Source organism: Notolabrus celidotus, chromosome 23, assembly GCF_009762535.1.
Source record: "Notolabrus celidotus isolate fNotCel1 chromosome 23, fNotCel1.pri, whole genome shotgun sequence".
Classification (NCBI taxonomy): Eukaryota; Metazoa; Chordata; class Actinopteri; order Labriformes; family Labridae; genus Notolabrus; species Notolabrus celidotus.
Genome location: NC_048294.1, coordinates 218,442 through 237,305, shown reverse-complemented (window position 1 = coordinate 237,305; position 18,864 = coordinate 218,442). Strand labels below are relative to the sequence as shown.

Sequence of the window (18,864 nt, the reverse complement as noted above, 5' to 3'; positions counted from 1 at the left end):
TTAACACTTCAAGTTGTTTTAATTTCTTTCTTTATGTCACAGATTAATCTCAGTCTCAGATATTTATTCAGTATTTAACAAAAAGGCGCTTCACTTATAAAATGTTTTTATTTTGCGTACACCGTAAAAAAAAAAACTGCACGAATTAGCATGAATGCTAGCATGCTCGAGACGATGCTGCACTTTTAAACAAACAAATAAAATGCTTATAATATTTCATTTCCTGGATTAAAAAGAGCAGCTGGTCGTTTCCTCGTGTCGCAGCGCGCGCTGTCGGCTCATCAGGAGTTGAATCTGGTGACTGCAGGCCAGCCTGTGTGAAGTCTGATCCACTCGAAGAAATGAGCCACCTGAAACAGAACGAGTCATTCTTAAAGAAGGGTTCATGTTCGTGACTTTCCTCTTCTCTTCAGGGCGGAGGTCGTTTCGTGTCAGAGCAGGTAAAACTCCAGGTTGAGGAAATATGAATCATCACAGATCTTTAGTTTGATGTACCGAGCAGTGTTGTAGTACTCAAGACTTGACTTGGACTCGAGCATTGACTGCATTCTTGCTTCCTTCCTCTCCTTCCTCCCTCATTTTTCTTCCCTTCTTCATTTCTTTCCTTCCTTCCTCCCTTTTTCTCTATCCTTCATTTCCTTACCTTTTCTGTCTTTCTTTCTTTCCTTTCCTCCTCCCTGCCTTTCTCTCCTTCATATTTTTATTTTGTTCCTCTTTCTTTTTTTCTTTCCTTCATTTCCTTCCTCCTTCCTTTCTGTCTTTCATTGCTCCTTCCTCCTTCCTTTCTGTCTTTCATTGCTTTCTTTCTTGCTTCCCTTCCTCCTTCTTTCCTCTCCTTCCTCCCTCCTTTTCCTTCCCTCTTCCCTTCTTCATTTCTTTCCTTCCTTCATCCCCCTTTTCTCTATCCTTATTTCCTTCCCTTTCCATCCTTCCTTTTCTGGCTTTCCATCTTTCCTCCCATCCTTCCTTCCTTTATCTCCTTCATATTTTTATTTCGTTCCTCTTTCTTGTTTTTCTTTCCTTCATTCCTTCCTCCTTCCTTTCTGTCTTTCAATTGCGTTCTGTTCTTGCTTCCCTTCCTCCTTCTTTCCTCCTATCTCCCTCCTTTTCCTTCCCTTCTTCATTTCTTTCCTTCCTTCATCCCCTTTTCTCTATCCTTTATTTCCTTCCCTTTCCATCCTTCCTTTTCTGGCTTTCCATCTTTCCTCCCATCCTTCCTTCCTTTCTCTCCTTCATATTTTTATTTCGTTCCTCTTTCTTTTTTTCTTTCCTTCATTTCCTTCCTCCTTCCTTTCTGTCTTTCATTGCTTTCTTTCTTGCTTCCCTTCCTCCTTCTTTCCTCTCCTTCCTCCCTCCTTTTCCTTCCCTTCTTCCCTTCTTCATTTCTTTCCTTCCTTCATCCCCTTTTCTCTATCCTTTATTTCCTTCCCTTTCCATCCTTCCTTTTCTGGCTTTCCATCTTTCCTCCCATCCTTCCTTCCTTTCTCTCCTTCATATTTTTATTTCGTTCCTCTTTCTTTTTTTCTTTCCTTCATTTCCTTCCTCCTTCCTTTCTGTCTTTCATTGCTTTCTTTCTTTCCTCTCCTTCCTCCCTCCTTTTCCTTCCCTTCTTCCCTTCTTCATTTCTTTCCTTCCTTCATCCCCTTTTCTCTATCCTTTATTTTAGCTTTCCATCTTTCCTCCCATCCTTCCTTCCTTTCTCTCCTTCATATTTTTGTTTCCTTCCTTTCCTTCCTCTGGTTCCTTCTTTCCTTCCTTTCCTCCCTTCCTTCATGTATAAAATGGTCCCCCTCATTAAATAAAGGTCCTTCTTGATGTTGATCTGTCGTCATGTCACTGAAACGTCCTCACAGTCAGAGATGTGTCGTGAAGGAAACAAGGACACATGAAGGAAAGGAAGAAAGGTTTCATGAAACAGAAAACTTAAGGACTCGAGCATTGACTGCATTCTTGCTTCCCTTCCTCCTTCCTTCCTCCCTCATTTTCCTTCCCTTCTTCATTTCTTTCCTTCCTTCCTTCCTCCCTTTTTCTCTATCCTTCATTTCCTTACATTTTCTGTCTTTCTTTCTTTCCTTTCCTCCTTCCTGCCTTTCTCTCCTTCATATTTTTATTTTGTTCCTCTTTCTTTTTTTCTTTCCTTCATTTCTTTCCTCCTTCCTTTCTGTCTTTCATTGCTTTCTTTCTTGCTTCCCTTCCTCCTTCTTTCCTCTCCTTCCTCCCTCCTTTTCCTTCCCTTCTTCCCTTCTTCATTTCTTTCCTTCCTTCATCCCCTTTTCTCTATCCTTTATTTTAGCTTTCCATCTTTCCTCCCATCCTTCCTTCCTTTCTCTCCTTCATATTTTTGTTTCCTTCCTTTCCTTCCTCTGGTTCCTTCTTTCCTTCCTTTCCTCCCTTCCTTCATGTATAAAATGATCCCCCTCATTAAATAAAGGTCCTTCTTGATGTTGATCTGTCGTCATGTCACTGAAACGTCCTCACAGTCAGAGATGTGTCGTGAAGGAAACAAGGACACATGAAGGAAAGGAAGAAAGGTTTCATGAAACAAAAAGCTTAAGGACTCAGATGACAGAGAGAAGGACTCAGGCTTCTATATGGATACAGACTGTTTTAATGTTCATGTTAGATTTAGTATGTTTCATGTAATTTACTCGGTTCAGAGCGAGGGCTGGCCGTGTGTTCACCTTCCACGGTGTGTGCCCCTTACCTGCGTAAATGTGTGTGTGTGTGTGTGTGTGTGTGTGTGTGTGTGTGTGTGTGTGTGCGTGTTTACCTGTGTATAAACTCCGGGGAACCCTGGCTGACCGCACCTCTCTCCCCAGCTCACGATGCCCCACAGATAAGAAATCCCCATTTCATCTTCACAGACTAAAGGACCCCCGCTGTCCCCCTGACACGAGTCCACGCTGCCGTCCAGGTCACCTACAGACACACACACACACACACACACACACATTACCATGAGCACCTTTAAGGCGTTCCTAAGTCGGCCTGTTTGAGTCTGTGAACACTCACCTGCACACATCATGCCCGGTTTGAAGCGGTCTTTGTAATACCGCTGACAGTCGTTGATGAGCGACACGTTGGCCCACAGCAGAACCTGAGCTGCTCGTCCCTCTGTCACAGAAACACTCTTCAGTATTCAGACATGCCTGTGGAGGCTCTCCGTCAGCCTCGGATTCAAAGAGGCAGCTGGATTTGGTGGAAGTCCTTGAAGACGTGGGTCATGAGTACGCTGAGGCGTCTTCAAGGACTTGAACCGAGTCCAGCTGCCTTTTCTGGATCCAGATTTGCATCTCTGTTTGTTTCTTGCACTGTAAAGATAAGATGTGAGGTCTGATTCCTACCCGCGGTGCGTCCCCATCCAGAGATGCTGCAGGTGTGGTTGGGCTGAAACAGGTGAGTGGTCCAGGGCACGCAGACGGCGCTGATGGCCGGGTTGTCTATGAAGCATTTCTCCTTTTGGAAGGGAAGTTTCTGCAGCTGCACCAGGGCGATGTCGTTCTCGTAGGAGCTGGCGTTGTACCTGCAGGACGTTCGTATCAGTTAGCTTTGAGTGGACGTGAACACGCAGGTGTTGTGGGACGATTCAGAGGAACACTTACTTCGGGTGGATGTGAATGTCTGCAACGGGGACGATGTCGGTCGTGTCCTGGGCTCGAGTCTTCCTCCAGAGAGAGAACTTCACCCTGAAGGCAGTCGGGTTGGGCCTGGAGCAGAGAGTGTGAGACGCTTTCATTAAAACAGGAAGTGACATCACATCGAGGACTGAACATGACGTCTGAGTGGAGAGCCTGAGGTCGTCAGGTGTTGTACCTGACGCAGTGAGCAGCCGTGAGTACCCAGCATCCTCCGATGTACGCCCCCCCACAGTCGATCTTCCTGTTCTCCTCCAGAGCAACCTGCCACTGGATCTGAGTCTGCACACAAACACAGAGTGACTGATGGTTAATGTTTCTAATGAAGGTTAAAAACACCGACAGAGAGAGAAGGATGAGCTGATACATGACATGATGAAGTAGAAACACAGGTGTGTGTGAACTGACCGGGTTAGCCGGGACTCCTCCCACCACTCTCTTGACTCGACTGCCCATCACCCGCTCCTCCACATCCACATCGTCCACTGTGGTGGCGTTGGGAATCCCACAGTACAACCTGGACTCCAGGTACTTCCTGCTGGCTGTTGTTTCTGGACAAACATGCACAGAGGTCCTGAAAGGTCACATCCAGCGTTTACGATGTTCACAGAGGTTAGTGGACGGCTGAGTCGGGGACGTGTGCACGTGTGGACATGTGGACATTGCTGATGTGTGGACATTGCTGATGTGTGGACATTGCTGATGTGTGGACATTGCTGATGTGTGGACATTGCTGATGTGTGGACATTGCTGACTCATAGATGTTGCTGACTCATAGACGTTGCTGACGTGTGGACATTGCTGACTCATAGATGTATAGACGTTTGGACGTTGCTGACGTGTGGACGTTGTTGACGTGTGGACGTTGCTGCCGTGTGGACATTGCTGACGTGTGGACATTGCTGACATGTGGACATTGCTGACATGTGGATGTTGCAGACATGTGGACGTTGCAGACATGTAGACGTTGCTGACGTGTCGACATTGCTGACGTGTGGACATTGCTGACGTGTGGACATTGCTGACGTGTGGACATAGCTGATGTGTGGACGTTGCTAACAGGTGGACATTGCTGACATTGCTAACATTTGGACGTTGCTGACGTGTGGATGTGTGGACGTTGCTAACATGTGGACATTGCTGATGTGTGGACATTGCTGACGTATAGACGTATAGCATGTGGACATTGCCGACTCATAGTCGTATAGCATGTGGACATTGCTGACTCAGACGTATAGACGTGTGGATGTTGCTGACGTGTGGACATTGCTGACTCATAGACGTTGCTGACTCATAGACGTTGCTGACTCATAGACGTTGCTGACTCGTGGAACATGCTGACTCATAGATGTATAGACGTGTGGACGTTGCTGATGTGTGGACATTGCTGACATGTGGAAGTGTTTACGTGTGGATGTTGCTAACGTGTGGACATTGCTGACATGTGGACATTACTGACATGTAGACGTATAGACATGTGGATCTTGATGACCTGTGGACGTGTTTACGTGTGGACGTGTTTACGTGTGGACGTGTTTACGTGTGGATGTGTTCACGTGTGGACGTGTTTACGTGTGGACGTGTTTACGTGTGGATGTGTTTACGTGTGGACGTGTTTACGTGTGGATGTGTTCACGTGTGGACGTGTTTACGTGTGGACGTGTTAACGTGTGGACGTGTTAACGTGTGGACGTGTTTACGTGTGGACGTGTTTACGTGTGGACGTGTTTACGTGTGGATGTGGTCTCAGTATCCATGTTTTGGCGGCTTACCTCTCTTTGGAGACTCGTACTCTGAAACAGAGGAAACAGTGATGTCATCAAACACAGCTCTACCTGACAGGTTGAGTACCTTGTTGCCTCAGTGACAGACGTACCCGTGTTCCTGAGCTGTGTATTGTCCACCGGCTCTGTTGGAAACAGAAACATGTTACATATAAGACGTTAGCTGTGAGGAACCGTCCTCTCAAACTCTCCCCCTGATCCTCAGACTCGCCCTGAGGTCACTGAGGATTTTAAACGTGTGTGTGTTTCTCACTGTGTTCAACGTGCTTCGGCGATTCGTCCTCGCCGTCCAGACAGTCCATCTGTCCGTCCCGGAGCGCCTCTTTGTGCACGCACACGCCCGTCTTACAGCGGAAACTGTTGTTCCTGCATTCTGACGGACAAACAGGAAGTCATCAGAGCTGTCTGTGAAAGCCTGACATGCAGTGTCTGTGTACGTGTGTGTGTGTTTACTTTTGCAGCACATCTCATCACTGCGGTCGCCACAATCGTCCACCCCGTCACACGTCTGGTTCAGAGTCACACACTTGGTGTTTGCACATGTGAAGCCACACTCTGTCTCTGAAAACAAAGAAGGGAACAGAGTGAACACTGGTTTTGGAGGATCCATAGATCTGGTGGACTCTGACAGTAACTCCAGACTTGATGTTCCTGAGTTTAACCCCCTGTGTGTGGATTCAGCACAGATTGAACTGACAGCATCAACATAAGAACAGGATAGAAACCATGCTTACGTGGAGCTGGCGGCGCCTTGTAACAGGTTACAGTCGCCACCTTCCTGTTGCCGATCCGGACCTTGTTGTAGATCACACACTCAGCCAGGGAGTTCTCGTAGCCTTGGCAGCGGATGCTAACGCAGCTTTCAGGGAGCGGCTCCGGTCCCCCGTCAGTTTGGAGGGAGTTGTAAAACTCAAACCCGGCAGAAGCTGCACCGCTACGAACACAGAGACACACATGAAGAACGGAGAGGGTGTTCTTCTAGAGAGCAGTCCATGCTAACCTACATGGTCTACATGCACGAAAGCTGACTTATAAACAAGCATGTCATGGATTCTCTCACAGGGGGAAGCCTTTGTCCTTGCAGGCTACGTTCGCCGCGGCCATGTTCCAAATCTTCCTGCAGACCAGTAATTTCTCTCTGTTGTAACTTCCTTCTGTCGTGTTAGGGATGAAGACCTGGACCAATCCTGTGTTTGAGTCGATGCTGCTCTCAAACTTTGGGTAGCTCGCTGTGAGGAGAGAGGGGGACATTAGTTCTGAGACTGAGCATGAAAGGCACTGGATGTGTCCGTGAGAGCAAACCTTCGCAGTTACTCCCAAAGTGGGACATGGCGGGCCTCCCGGTCCGACATGTGAGGGCCATAGCCTGGAAGACCAGATCAAAGGGAATGAGTTGACACAGAGGATCAACGTTCATGAGAGAAACATTTCTTAGACAAGAGATGAGGATCAGAGCGCTGCAAAGATAGACGATGGGATGCTTGACTTTTGTCGCTTGGACACCAGCGGATCCAGTGGAAGTTAACACATTGACTAGAATAGAAACCTATCAGATCCTGTGCTGTGACGGATCAGGGACGAGATGACCGACGACACCATCATTGGGGGTGTCAAACCAGGTCCTAAACTTGGGCGTGGGAAGTCGCTGCGGATGAGCCAAAGGGGGCGGCCGCGTGGAGGAACTGATGTACGGACGTGAGGGGAAGCGATCACAATGCACCCCTCTCTCCATTAAGTACCCTCACAGGACCTTTTATCAAACTCTGTTCCTTAGGCACTGTTATAACCGGGTTTAAGGACTTTTGCACAGCTTTGCACGCCTGTTTTATTTCATTTATCTTTAGTTTTAGTTTATTTTAATGGTTTTTTAGGCCTTTTATGGTGGGTTTTTTTTAATGCTGATGTGAGAACTAAATGGACATTATTCAACTTGAACTTTTAAGAGACTTATCTTTTTGTAACTCTGCTAAAACATGATTTTAAAGAACCTGTGTAAAATTTTAAGGAGTCCTCCTAGGCTCCTTTTAACCTAGGTGGCGTTGCCGGGTTTTAAAAGTATTGATAGTTTTAACCTTGCCACATTATTAGCAGCTAACGCAACGACAGCTAATTTCAGACCAGCTGTAGATACCAAACCTCATGTGACAGTCACCTGGCAGTAGGAGCGATAGGTTCTGTGGTCCCGCCCACAAACCGTGGTCACGTTCTCCACCGGACACAGGTAGGGCGGTTTACAGAAGCAGTGTCCATCGATGCAGCGCGCCCACGGAGGGCAGAACACCAGGCCACAGGACTCACGGGTAAACCTGATCAAAGTTAAAGATGGAACAAATATTTACGGACAAACCTCCCACCGTTCAGACGTTAGAAACAGTCAAACGGTAAACTTGTGGTTTCAGGACGCCGGTCTTCCTGTGTCCCTATTAGAACTTGATCTCTGACAGGAAGAAGCAAAAGATCCTAACACTCTTACTTCTCCTCCAAACACTCATGTGGACCCAGGAACTCGTCCTCCTCGTCCTCCTCGACCTCCTCGACCTCTGCGGGTGTTGTGGGAGCGGGAGTGGTTGCTGGAGGTGTCGGGGGTCGGATTGGGAACTGTGGTTTCTGTTGAATCTGCCGGATGGGGTCATCGTTTGAAGAGTGATCCTTATGTGGTTCCCACTGCGGAAACAGTTCCAACGCAGTCCAGTTAAATGATTTTGAAATAAAGGTTATATAGATGGAGTTATGTTCAAGTGTTATGCTGATGATACACAACTTTATATCTCTGAAGAACAAATACTTTTCTTCCCCAACAGAAAACTGAAACTAATGTCTTTCTATCATCTTATTCTTGACTTTATTTGTTGACAGTCGTTATCCTAGTTCTTGACAGTCGTTTGCCTAAGGTGCATTTGGACCAAGAGTCCCGGGGTCTTTTAGCCCCCAGAACTACTTTCCCCTGAACTAAAAGGTCCCTGTGCCCCCATTGTTGTCTGTGTTTCAACCGCGGGCTGAAGTCCCGGATAGTCACCACCAGACCAGTAGAGGGCAGTAAAACAAAGAGGAATGCCATTCATTACAGATGACTCCATAGAAGCAGACGGACAGGCAGGTATCATTCTGAGCAACACAACAGTTAGCCTGTTAGCATGAAGAGACTCAGCTGGTCTGTTTTAGATGGTGCTATATTTCATCACAGATGGATTCACTGAATCAACACGTGAGAGGAGATAAGCGCGAGTAGCAAAGACGTTTCAACACGGCTTTAAAATCCTTTGACACTACACCACCAGACAGATGAAAAAAACATTGACTGTGAATGATTTTTGGAAAATTTTGAAAAAAAAAAAAAAAATTGAAAAAAATAATTTGGGAAAAAAATTGAAAAGAAAATTCGGGAAAAAAAATTAGAATTTTTTTTATTTAAAAATAAAATGAAATTTAACAAAAAAAATTTGAAATTTTGTTTTGAAAAAAAAAAAAATTGACAAAAAAGTTGACCCGGAGCTTCTCGAAAAAATTTATTTTCCTCAAATTTGAAATTGTGCTCCTAAAGCAGAAAAACATTGAAAAAAAGGGAAAATGTTGTGCCTGCGGTTAAAAACATGGAAAAAGCAAAGAATGAATCAACACGTGAGAGGAGATAAGCGCGAGTAGCAAAGACGTTTCAACACGGCTTTAAAATCCTTTTGAACTCAAAAAGCCGTGATCGCAGAGATCGGCCGGTGTTTTGGTTTAAACGGCGACCCTGTTAACTGGAGACTCTCAGCCGGATGCATTCCTCATAAACGTCTTTAGACCATCATTAAATATCTGATGAGGATATTTTGAAATCTTAATAAAAGCTAAACTAGTTTGCATTCCCAGGAACTCCCTCTGTGTTTCAACAGCTGTGTAAACTCCACAAACACTGACACGTTCAGCTGAAGGTCTCCAGTTTACAGGGTCACTTTTAAAAGCGGAACACCGGGAGGAGAGACGCATTCACGGTGGGCTGAGAGAAGACTACTGTTACAAGCTGCTAAATCAAGAGAATCACAGCTTCTTCTTTTGAAAAGTACACACACATACAAAAAACATAGAACAAATAAAAACTAATGAAAGAAAGAGAAATCAAGAGAATCACAGATGTGTGTGATGTTATTGTGGACGGAGGGCAGAATTAAAACACTGAGGTTAATCTACCAATCAGACACGCTCAGCATTGCAGGCCCGGCCCCCCCGAAAGTCCTGGGATCTTTGAAAAGTACTACCCCCCTAGCAGGGGCTTTTTAGGGGTAAAGTCCCTCTGGTCGAAAAACGCCTTTAGTTCAGGGGACAGTAGTTCTGGGGGCTAAAAGACCCCGGAACTCTTGGTCCAAATGCACCCCTTACGTGTAATAAGACCCAGTGTCCCCGGGACCTTTGAAAAGTACTACCCCCCTAGCAGGGGCTTTTTAGGGGGGAGATTATCTACCCCTGATCTAAATTTAGACCCTGGGTCCACTGGTCCAAACCAAGCGGCAACCTCCGGTCTAAAAATATGAGTCAATGCTGAAGTGTTAAAAGCTGCAGTTCATCGAGGATCCACTAGAGGCTGGCTCCAGAAGTACCAGAAGTCACATACACATGAATGGGGAAAAGCCAATCTTTGCAGCATTAATAAACATGTTTACAGCCTGGTACAAAAGATGAGTGTAGTCTGGATAGCTAATTTCTCGATGTCCTCTCACTGTGAGGGGGGTGAATATTTTTCAAATTCGGCAATTTGGAAGATATTGAGATTACTAGTCTTCCAATGAGAGGCACAGCTGCCTGCGGGAACACTGCAGCTGTTGGCTAGGAGGCTCAAAGCCCGCCTCTTTACGTCACACTGGCTCCACAGAAGCAATATGGCTGCCGCAGCCGATTGGTCTCAAAACAGCTCTTCAGAAACAGATGGGTGACGTCACGGATACTACGTCCATATTTTTACAGTCTATGGTCCAAACGCACGTAGTTCAGGGGTAAAGTTCCTCTGGTGGAAATGCCCCTCTAGTTCCTGAAAGAGTCCAGTTTCCTTTTTGGCTCAAGCTTCAAACTCTGTCATGTTATTGTTTGTGGTCGTTCCTCTGACTCAGTGCTGCACGTTAATAGAGCTGTTTTTGTTTAATGACTGATGCGTCTGTAAGTCCCGCCTTTAATTTCTATTGCCTGACATCTGGATGAACTTTGTTCTGTTTGGTTTTGACTAGAGAGACTAAAAGACCCAGGAATCTGTTCGACTCCAACTATATTCTACTGAAGTCACAGCTAAGTCTCATCAAGCTCTGTACACAAGCAAAACTCAAGGAAACCAAAAGAACACCATTTCATGTATCCTCTTAGTAAAACATTCAAACACAAAGACTACAGAGACACTTGATAAAAGACAGTATAAGTTCACTCACCGTCTCCGAGTGGACAACAAGAAGAAGCAGTAAGAAAAGTGAAGCTGCAGCTGATCTCATCCTGATGAACTCTTTACAATAAAACATCAGCAGACAGACGGACAGACAGACGTTCTTCTCTCAGAGCGAGCAGAGTGACTGACAGCCTGATATCAGCTCCTGTCCGCTGATGTCATCAATCAATCATTAGTCTGACCCGTCAATATGGACACACACACGCTCACACCCACACAGCCGGGAAACCCTGATGATTGGGCGGACTGATCGTAAGGTCACATGAACGGTTGTTTTTGTGTACGAGGGGAAAGAATGGATTCCAGTGACACATATTTATCAGCTGTTTCTTTTTCAGGCGCTGATGCAAGAATTGATCCAAGTGTGAGTACAGAGGTGTGTGTGACGTAAACATCTGACTCTGTGGTGGTCAAAGAGTCACTTCTACAGGAAACAGGAAGACACATTTTCATTTCTCTTGATTTGTAGATTTTTATTTGCAAAGCCTGCTGGGAGAAAAGTTGAAACTCCCGTGTTGAAAAGTGAAGCCGGAAGTGCCAAAAACTGCAGTTCCAGGAGTGTCCACTAGAGGCTAGCTCCTAAAGTGAGTCAACCTCCATAGAGCCCCATGTTAAAATGTCACAGCAGAAATCCACATGTTAACAGTCTGGTACAGAAACAGTTAAGGTCTTATTTTTTATTTAAAGTGACAAACATTTAAAAAAAAATAGAACCAAAGGTTTGAGTACGTCGTGGGGCTTTAAGACATGAGTCAAAATGTGTTCCGGTAAATTCCCTCAGCGTCCTGGGACAGAGAGGACACACGGAGGGAAGAGCAAACAAGTTAATGTTCAACAATGTTTAAATAAGAGAGTTTCCAAAGAGCCAAGGGGGAGACCGACTCTGAGGGTCAACACATGTCAGCTGAGATTATTATCTTTAAAAGCTCTTCTTAAGACTTTCTTCATCCTTTAACTGCTTTTTATTTTTATCTAACTAATTAATTCGTTTTAATTTAAGTTGATAATTAATTGTTTTATTATTCATTTTGTCATTGATTATTGTAATGTTCTTAATCTATCTTTTTCTATTTTCTATGATGTGATGACGTCATCTTGTTAAAACCTTTCTATTGTCCTTTAATTATTTTATTTACAAATTTATTTATTTATTTTTGTATCTAATTAATTAAGTGTTTTATTTTATTTGATATTTATTTTTATCTTAATGTTACAATCTATCATGAATTATTTTATTTATTAATTTATAATGTTTTATATTAATAATTAATTATTTTTAATTACATTTGATAATTTGTTGTTTTATTATTTAATTTTTCATTTATTATTGTAATGTTTTAAACCGGTCTTTTTCTATTTTCTCTGATGTGTCATCTTCTTCTTAAAATCTTTTTATTGTCTTTTAATGTTTTTATTTATTTTAATTTTTTAATTTTTTAATTTTTTTAACATTTGTTTTTATTAAAGGAGCAACAGAGAACAAACACTGAGAAGAAGACGTCTCCTCACACACTGAGCCCAGACTGTGTCCTCTCTCCGGCTTACATACTCTCCTGATTGCTGAACAGGTACAGGTGAGTCTGATCACAGGTACGGGTGAGCCTGATCACAGGTACAGGTGGGTCTGATCACAGGTACGGGTGAGCCTGATCACAGGTACAGGTGGGTCTGATCACAGGTACAGGTGAGTCTGATCACAGGTACAGGTGGGTCTGATCACAGGTACAGGTGAGTCTGATCATAGGTACAGGTGGGTCTGATCACAGGTACAGGTGAGTCTGATCACAGGTACAGGTGGGTCTGATCACAGATACAGGTGGGTCTGATCACAGGTACAGGTGAGTCTGATCACAGGTACAGGTGGGTCTGATCACAGATACAGGTGGGTCTGATCACAGGTACAGGTGAGTCTGATCACAGGTACAGGTGGGTCTGATCACAGGTACAGGTGAGTCTGATCACAGGTACAGGTGGGTCTGATCACAGGTACAGGTGAGTCTGATCACAGGTACAGATGAGCCTGATCACAGGTACAGGTGAGTCTGATCACAGGTACAGGTGAGTCTGATCAGAAGTACAGGTGAGTCTGATCACAGGTACAGGTGAGTCTGATCACAAGTACAGGTGATTCTGATCACAAGTACAGGTGAGTCTGATCACAGGTACAGGTGAGTCTGATCACAGGTACAGGTGAGTCTGATCACAGGTACAGGTAAGCCTGAGTCTGATCACAGGTACAGGTGAGTCTGATCACAGGTACAGGTGAGCCTGATCCCAGGTGAGTCTGATCACAGGTACAGGTGAGTCTGATCACAGGTACAGGTGAGTCTGATCACAAGTACAGGTGAGTCTGATCACAGGTACAGGTAAGCCTGAGTCTGATCACAGGTACAGGTGAGTCTGATCACAGGTACAGGTGAGCCTGATTACCTGCTGAGAGGCTGAGAGCAGCACCTGGAGGAGGCACAGGAGGAGAGAGAGAGAGAGAACACACAACACACCTCGGCACAGAACAACAGGTTACAAGAGTCTGGGTTTTCCTACATGGATATACACTGACTCACACACACACACACACACACACACACACACACACACACACACACACACACACACACACACACACACAGGGTGACTCAGTCCGAGGTACAAACTGTGTGTGATCAGTTTGTGTTTGAACAGTTAACTCAACATTCACACGAAGAAGAACCAACAAACATTTGCTGTGAGCTCATCCCCCAAAAAGGGGCGGAGCTAACAGCATGTGACTAAAAAGAAACAACAACAACAAGTCATGTTTTTAGATCAAAGTATGATGTTTTAAAAAAATATGAGAACGCTTCATCAGAGTCAGAAAAACTTTATTCATCCTGAAGGAAACTCCAAATCAAATCCAGATCGACTCTAGAGACAGGTCCAGAGAATGACAGGTTACACATATCACTGCAACACCGACATCAGACTTCTACTGTATACATGAGTGTGTATAGCTTCCTGAGATAAATAACAAACAAACTGAAGACAAGGCCGATACCTTTAGCAGGTTTACTGAGTAGCCTCTGAAGCTAAGCTAGTTAGCATGCAGTACAGACATTTTCAACTTTATTGTTTGTTAATAACGAACGTGTAAATAAACGTGTGTCAAGGAGGAAGGAAGAAGTGACGAGTCCTTGAGTCTACGAAGGCAACCGGTAACGGTATCATGGCTTTCAGGTTCTTATTAATCATTTCATTATGTACACACACACACACACACACACACACACACATTTATTAACCTGTGTGACGATTGTTCATACGCTTCAAAATATGGATGACGAGACGTGTTTTCTTTTAATGGTCAGCAGAAATGACGTCAGGCTACGCCGCTCTTTTGTTTGGATTAAAAGGCTAACAACATCAACGTAGCACACATCGGCGTTTCAGTTAGCTAACATTTCACTTTAGCGGTTATGTGCTAAGGTTTGCTTTTTAACTTTTACATCTGACGTTAGAAAACTCACTTCTCTCCATGTCTCAGGTTAGCTGGTAATTAAAGTGTTCTTTTAATGTTGTTAAGCTAACGTTAGCTTGTGTGTTTTAAGCTAACTGAAAGAAGTCAGGTAAAAACGGCCAAAACAGCATTTACAGGTAAGCCAGTGATTTTACTTTTGTTTGGATTAAAACGGCTAGCTGACCTCGCATTCAGTAGCTAAACACTTTTATTTCAACTTACAAAATCAATGTAGCACATAACTTGTTTTCAGTTAGCTAACACGGTTTAGGTTAGCTAACATTTCACTTTAGCGGTTATGGGCTAAGGTTTGCTGTTTTACTTTTACATCTGACGTTAGCAAACTCACTTCTCCACGTCTCAGGTTAGCTGGCAATTCAATTGTTCTTATAATGTTGTCAAATTAATGTTAGCTTGTGTGTTTTAAGCTAACTGAAAGAAGTCGGGTAAAATCGGCCAGAACAAACAAAACAGCTAAGAATAAAGCCAGGGGAACTTTTATTGATATAAATAAGGTTTAGAAGTTATATAGTTAGTTATATAATGTTAATTTATTTTAGCTGTGCTTTAAAAAACTCATGCTACCCCCTGTGAACTCTTTCCTTCCTTTCTGTAAATGTTCAAATTGCAATGATTTATCAAAATCTGGACCTAAGATTTGGGCCCTAGAATAATGAGTCCCTGTTTTTGTTTCAGACCATCACATGTAACTGAATAGCCTTCAACTTTTCCTAAAAAGTATTAATATTGCTCAAACATAAATGACAAGACAAAGAACCACAAGTGATACAGATGAGCTGGCTGAAATCAAAAATATTTAATATAAACACAAGGCTGTAGAATCAAGAGAAAAGGCTGAATACTGAGACAGAAAGAGGCACATGTACACAGAAACTCCTCAAACTATCACTCTTCTGTTTTTAGTTTATTGCACCACTTGGATCACCGTCTGTTACCGTAGAGCCTGTTAATAAACGGTGTCATCACTTCCTGCCGTGAAGCACAAACAGTACGATTATAAAAATGATTTAACATGATGAAGAAAAACATGCAAATACAGAAAACCTCCAGAGAGCCGACACACGAGGCACTGACACCGACTGAACCAAACACGAGCACCAAAGAACCAGAGCCCTCCAGAGAGAAACATCGTGACTGTTTGTTTTCTACGACTGTTTTAGTGTTGATCGCCTCTAACGAGCTCGAAGGTCGCTCCGAATATTTAAAATCTTTTTAAATTGGCGACTCCAAAAACTAACTTTTTACGACGCTTTGTGGTTCCACTGTTCTTCAATTCTCAATCACAGATGAAAGACAGGATTTCAGAATTCTGTCTTTTGATGTCAGAATTCTAGTTGCTCTCCATACTGACTGCTGACACCTGATTGGTCGACACTACTAAGGCTAAAATCCAGACCCTGAGATCCAGATTCAACATGTTTCTGAATCAGAATCTGTAAACTTCCATCTGGCTTCCTTCAGCGGTATGAACCTGAAACAGGAACTGATGTTCTTGTGATGTTCTTGTAATTAACGGGTCTTCAGTTTGCTGAAATAACAACATCATGATGCAGATTAGTCCAAAGTCCAAAGTCAAGCTTTGTCAGGTCTGTCCTCAAGAGGAGAAGAAAACTACGTCTACAATGTTTGTTTGTTGAATGGAGGTCTATGAAAGAGGATTAGAGACACTGATGTTTTTTTTTATAGCTCTGACCTTCTTCATGGAATGTTCCATTTGTTCTCAGAATTCTGACATCAAAGACAGAACTCTGACATCATCAAAGACAGAATTCTGACATCAAAGACAGAATTCTGATATCAAGGACAGAATTCTGACATCATCAAAGACAGAATTCTGACATCAAAGACAGAATTCTGACATCATCAGAGACAGAATTCTGACATCATCAAAGACAGAATTCTGACATCATCAGAGACAGAATTCTGGAATTCTGTCTTTGATGATGTCAGAATTCTAGTTGCTCTCCATACTGACTGCTGACACCTGATTGGTCGACACTACTAAGGCTAAAATCCAGACCCTGAGATCCAGATTCAACATGTTTCTGAATCAGAATCTGCAAACTTCCATCTGGCTTCCTTCAGCGGTATGAACCTGAAACAGAAACTGATGTTCTTGTGATGTTCTTGTAATTAACGGGTCTTCAGTTTGCTGAAATAACAACATCATGATGCAGATTAGTCCAAAGTCCAAAGTCAAGCTTTGTCAGGTCTGTCCTCAAGAGGAGGATAAAACTACGTCTACAATGTTTGTTTGTTGAATGGAGGTCTATGAAAGAGGATTAGAGACACTGATGGTTTTTTTTTAGCTCTGACCTTCTTCATGGAATGTTCCATTTGTTCTCAGAACTCTGACATCAAAGACAGAATTCTGACATCATCAAAGACAGAATTCTGACATCATCAAAGACAGAATTCTGACATCATCAAAGACAGAATTCTGACATCATCAGAGACAGAATTCTGACATCATCAAAGACAGAATTCTGACATCATCAAAGACAGAATTCTGACATCATCAAAGACAGAATTCTGACATCATCAGAGACAGAATTCTGACATCATCAAAGACAGAATTCTGACATCATCAAAGACAGAATTCTGATATCAAAGACAGAACTCTGACATCATCAAAGACAGAATTCTGACATCAAAGACAGAATTCTGGAATTCTGTCTTTGATGATGTCAGAATTCTAGAACACCTGCTGTTGCTCTCCATACACTGTTCTTCCTGCTGACACCTGGTGGATACTACTCAGACAACAGACAGAGACCAGAACCCTTCTCAGACGACACAGTTTCTACATTTTTATGGCTGGCTTCCTTCAGCAGTATGAACCTGAAACAGGAACTGATGTTCTTGTGGTCTTAAGTTTAGCTCTTCTAACAAACTTTAAAGAGTTGCACAAAGATTGTCTTGGTTTTAAAGGACAAACATCCTTTGGAGAAACAACGGTTAGCTCAGATACACCCTTGAGAGTTTCTCAAAGAGACATCCCACAATGTAGGACTTTTGTAAAAGTTGACGTACAATGAAACCACAAATACTTTAGTCAAGTAATGATGCTAACTTGTTTTTAAAAGTTCCAAGCTAATAGGCACGGTCTATTTGCCTAATATGTAAACGAGGGATTTGTAGCATGCTAGCATTGTAGCATAAGCTAGGAGTGTGATTTGAACACATTGAGCCAGACTGAACATTTTAATAGTTCATTACTGACACGTATGTTTGAACATTTGATGTTTACTGAGTTTAATTTTGTTCCTCTGGAAGCTAAACACGGAACTAGCATGTTAGCTAAGAACTCAGGTAGGTTAGCCACGACTTTCAAACTGGAGGACTCTGGTCCATTTGTAGACTTTTAAAGACTGGACCAACAAGTCTGTGAATATTTACTGCACTTGGCAAATTCTCAAAGTTTCACACGAACACATAAATAAAATGACACGCAGACATTTAGTAGGCACAGAGAAAGAAAAACACACGAACATGAAGACACACAGGAATCATTTGGTCTTTAGTGGATACATTCCTCACAGAAGGAAGGCGAATGTTCCCACCATGTTATTATATTAATGGAGTCTGAGACGTACGATGTGGAGGTAAAGATTAAAGTGAAGTGGTTCCTGTTTGTATTGTTTGGGACTGAATGACTTTAATCTGTTACATGGTTTAATCTGACATGCAGAGTTGAGCTCTCCTGCTTTTTGGGATATTAGAGCTTCTTTAATCCGCCAATGCTCCAAATACAACTTGTAGGAAACCATTGTACCCTTTATGGTTTGACACAGCTCTGTGAATATCTCGTACCTGAAATATGATCAACAGACAGAACAAAGTCTGGAAACCTCTCCCATCGTGTGGTGGTGAAAACATGGATTGTGCTTTTTCAAAAGTTTCTAATCTCATAAAGAGAAACTCATGGTTATGGTTGATGTGACTTCAGTTATGTAAAAAGGAATACAAGGTGACATATACACACACACATGGAACAGTCCATCGCTCTTAGTGTCTTTGTTCACAGACAGACCGAACGACCTGCAGCAGATCCAGACTGAACCATGATGGAAATGAAACCTTCATGATTTCAGTATTTCATCAAGAAAAGGTCGAGGAACATTTAGAGAAAGTTTCATCTAAGCAAACATTTCTCAGAGGCAGAGCAGCTTCGTTTGGGATTCTTTAGACCATAGAGTCGGTAAAAGCAGCAGGGGGTCTAACAGGTCATTTTTTTATCCATCTAAATTATTGTTTTTAATTTTATGTGATTATTTATTTTTTAATTCATTATTTTAATGGTTTTAATCTATTCTTTTTATTTTCTCTGATGTGATGTCATCTTCTTCTTAAACCCATTTATTGTCCTTAAATGCTTTTTAAAAATGTATTTTTATTTTTTATCTAACTTATTAATAATCTTTAGTTTTATTTGATTATTTCTTTTTTCATTTATTATTCTAATGCTCTTAATTTATCCTTTCTATTTCTCTGATCTTTCCTTTCATTGTCAAACTTCTATTC

At 42.8% G+C, this 18,864-nt stretch overlaps 1 protein-coding gene across 1 annotated transcript; it reads right to left on the bottom strand.

Annotated features, from left to right (window-relative positions):
- Nucleotides 1–8: 8 nt before the first annotated feature.
- cfi (complement factor I) lies at nt 9–10,897 on the bottom strand. Its single transcript, XM_034676082.1, has 17 exons — nt 10,813–10,897; nt 7,893–8,083; nt 7,572–7,725; nt 6,722–6,785; nt 6,480–6,648; nt 6,154–6,353; nt 5,873–5,980; nt 5,673–5,792; nt 5,512–5,544; nt 5,408–5,428; nt 4,044–4,186; nt 3,814–3,917; nt 3,603–3,707; nt 3,345–3,523; nt 3,013–3,114; nt 2,771–2,919; nt 9–350 (listed from the first exon to the last, which is right to left on the bottom strand). The coding sequence occupies exons 1-17, from the start codon at nt 10,870–10,872 to the stop codon at nt 282–284; spliced, it is 1,971 nt and encodes a 656-aa protein (XP_034531973.1). The 5' UTR covers nt 10,873–10,897; the 3' UTR covers nt 9–281.
- Between the last annotated feature and the right edge of the window lie 7,967 nt (nt 10,898–18,864).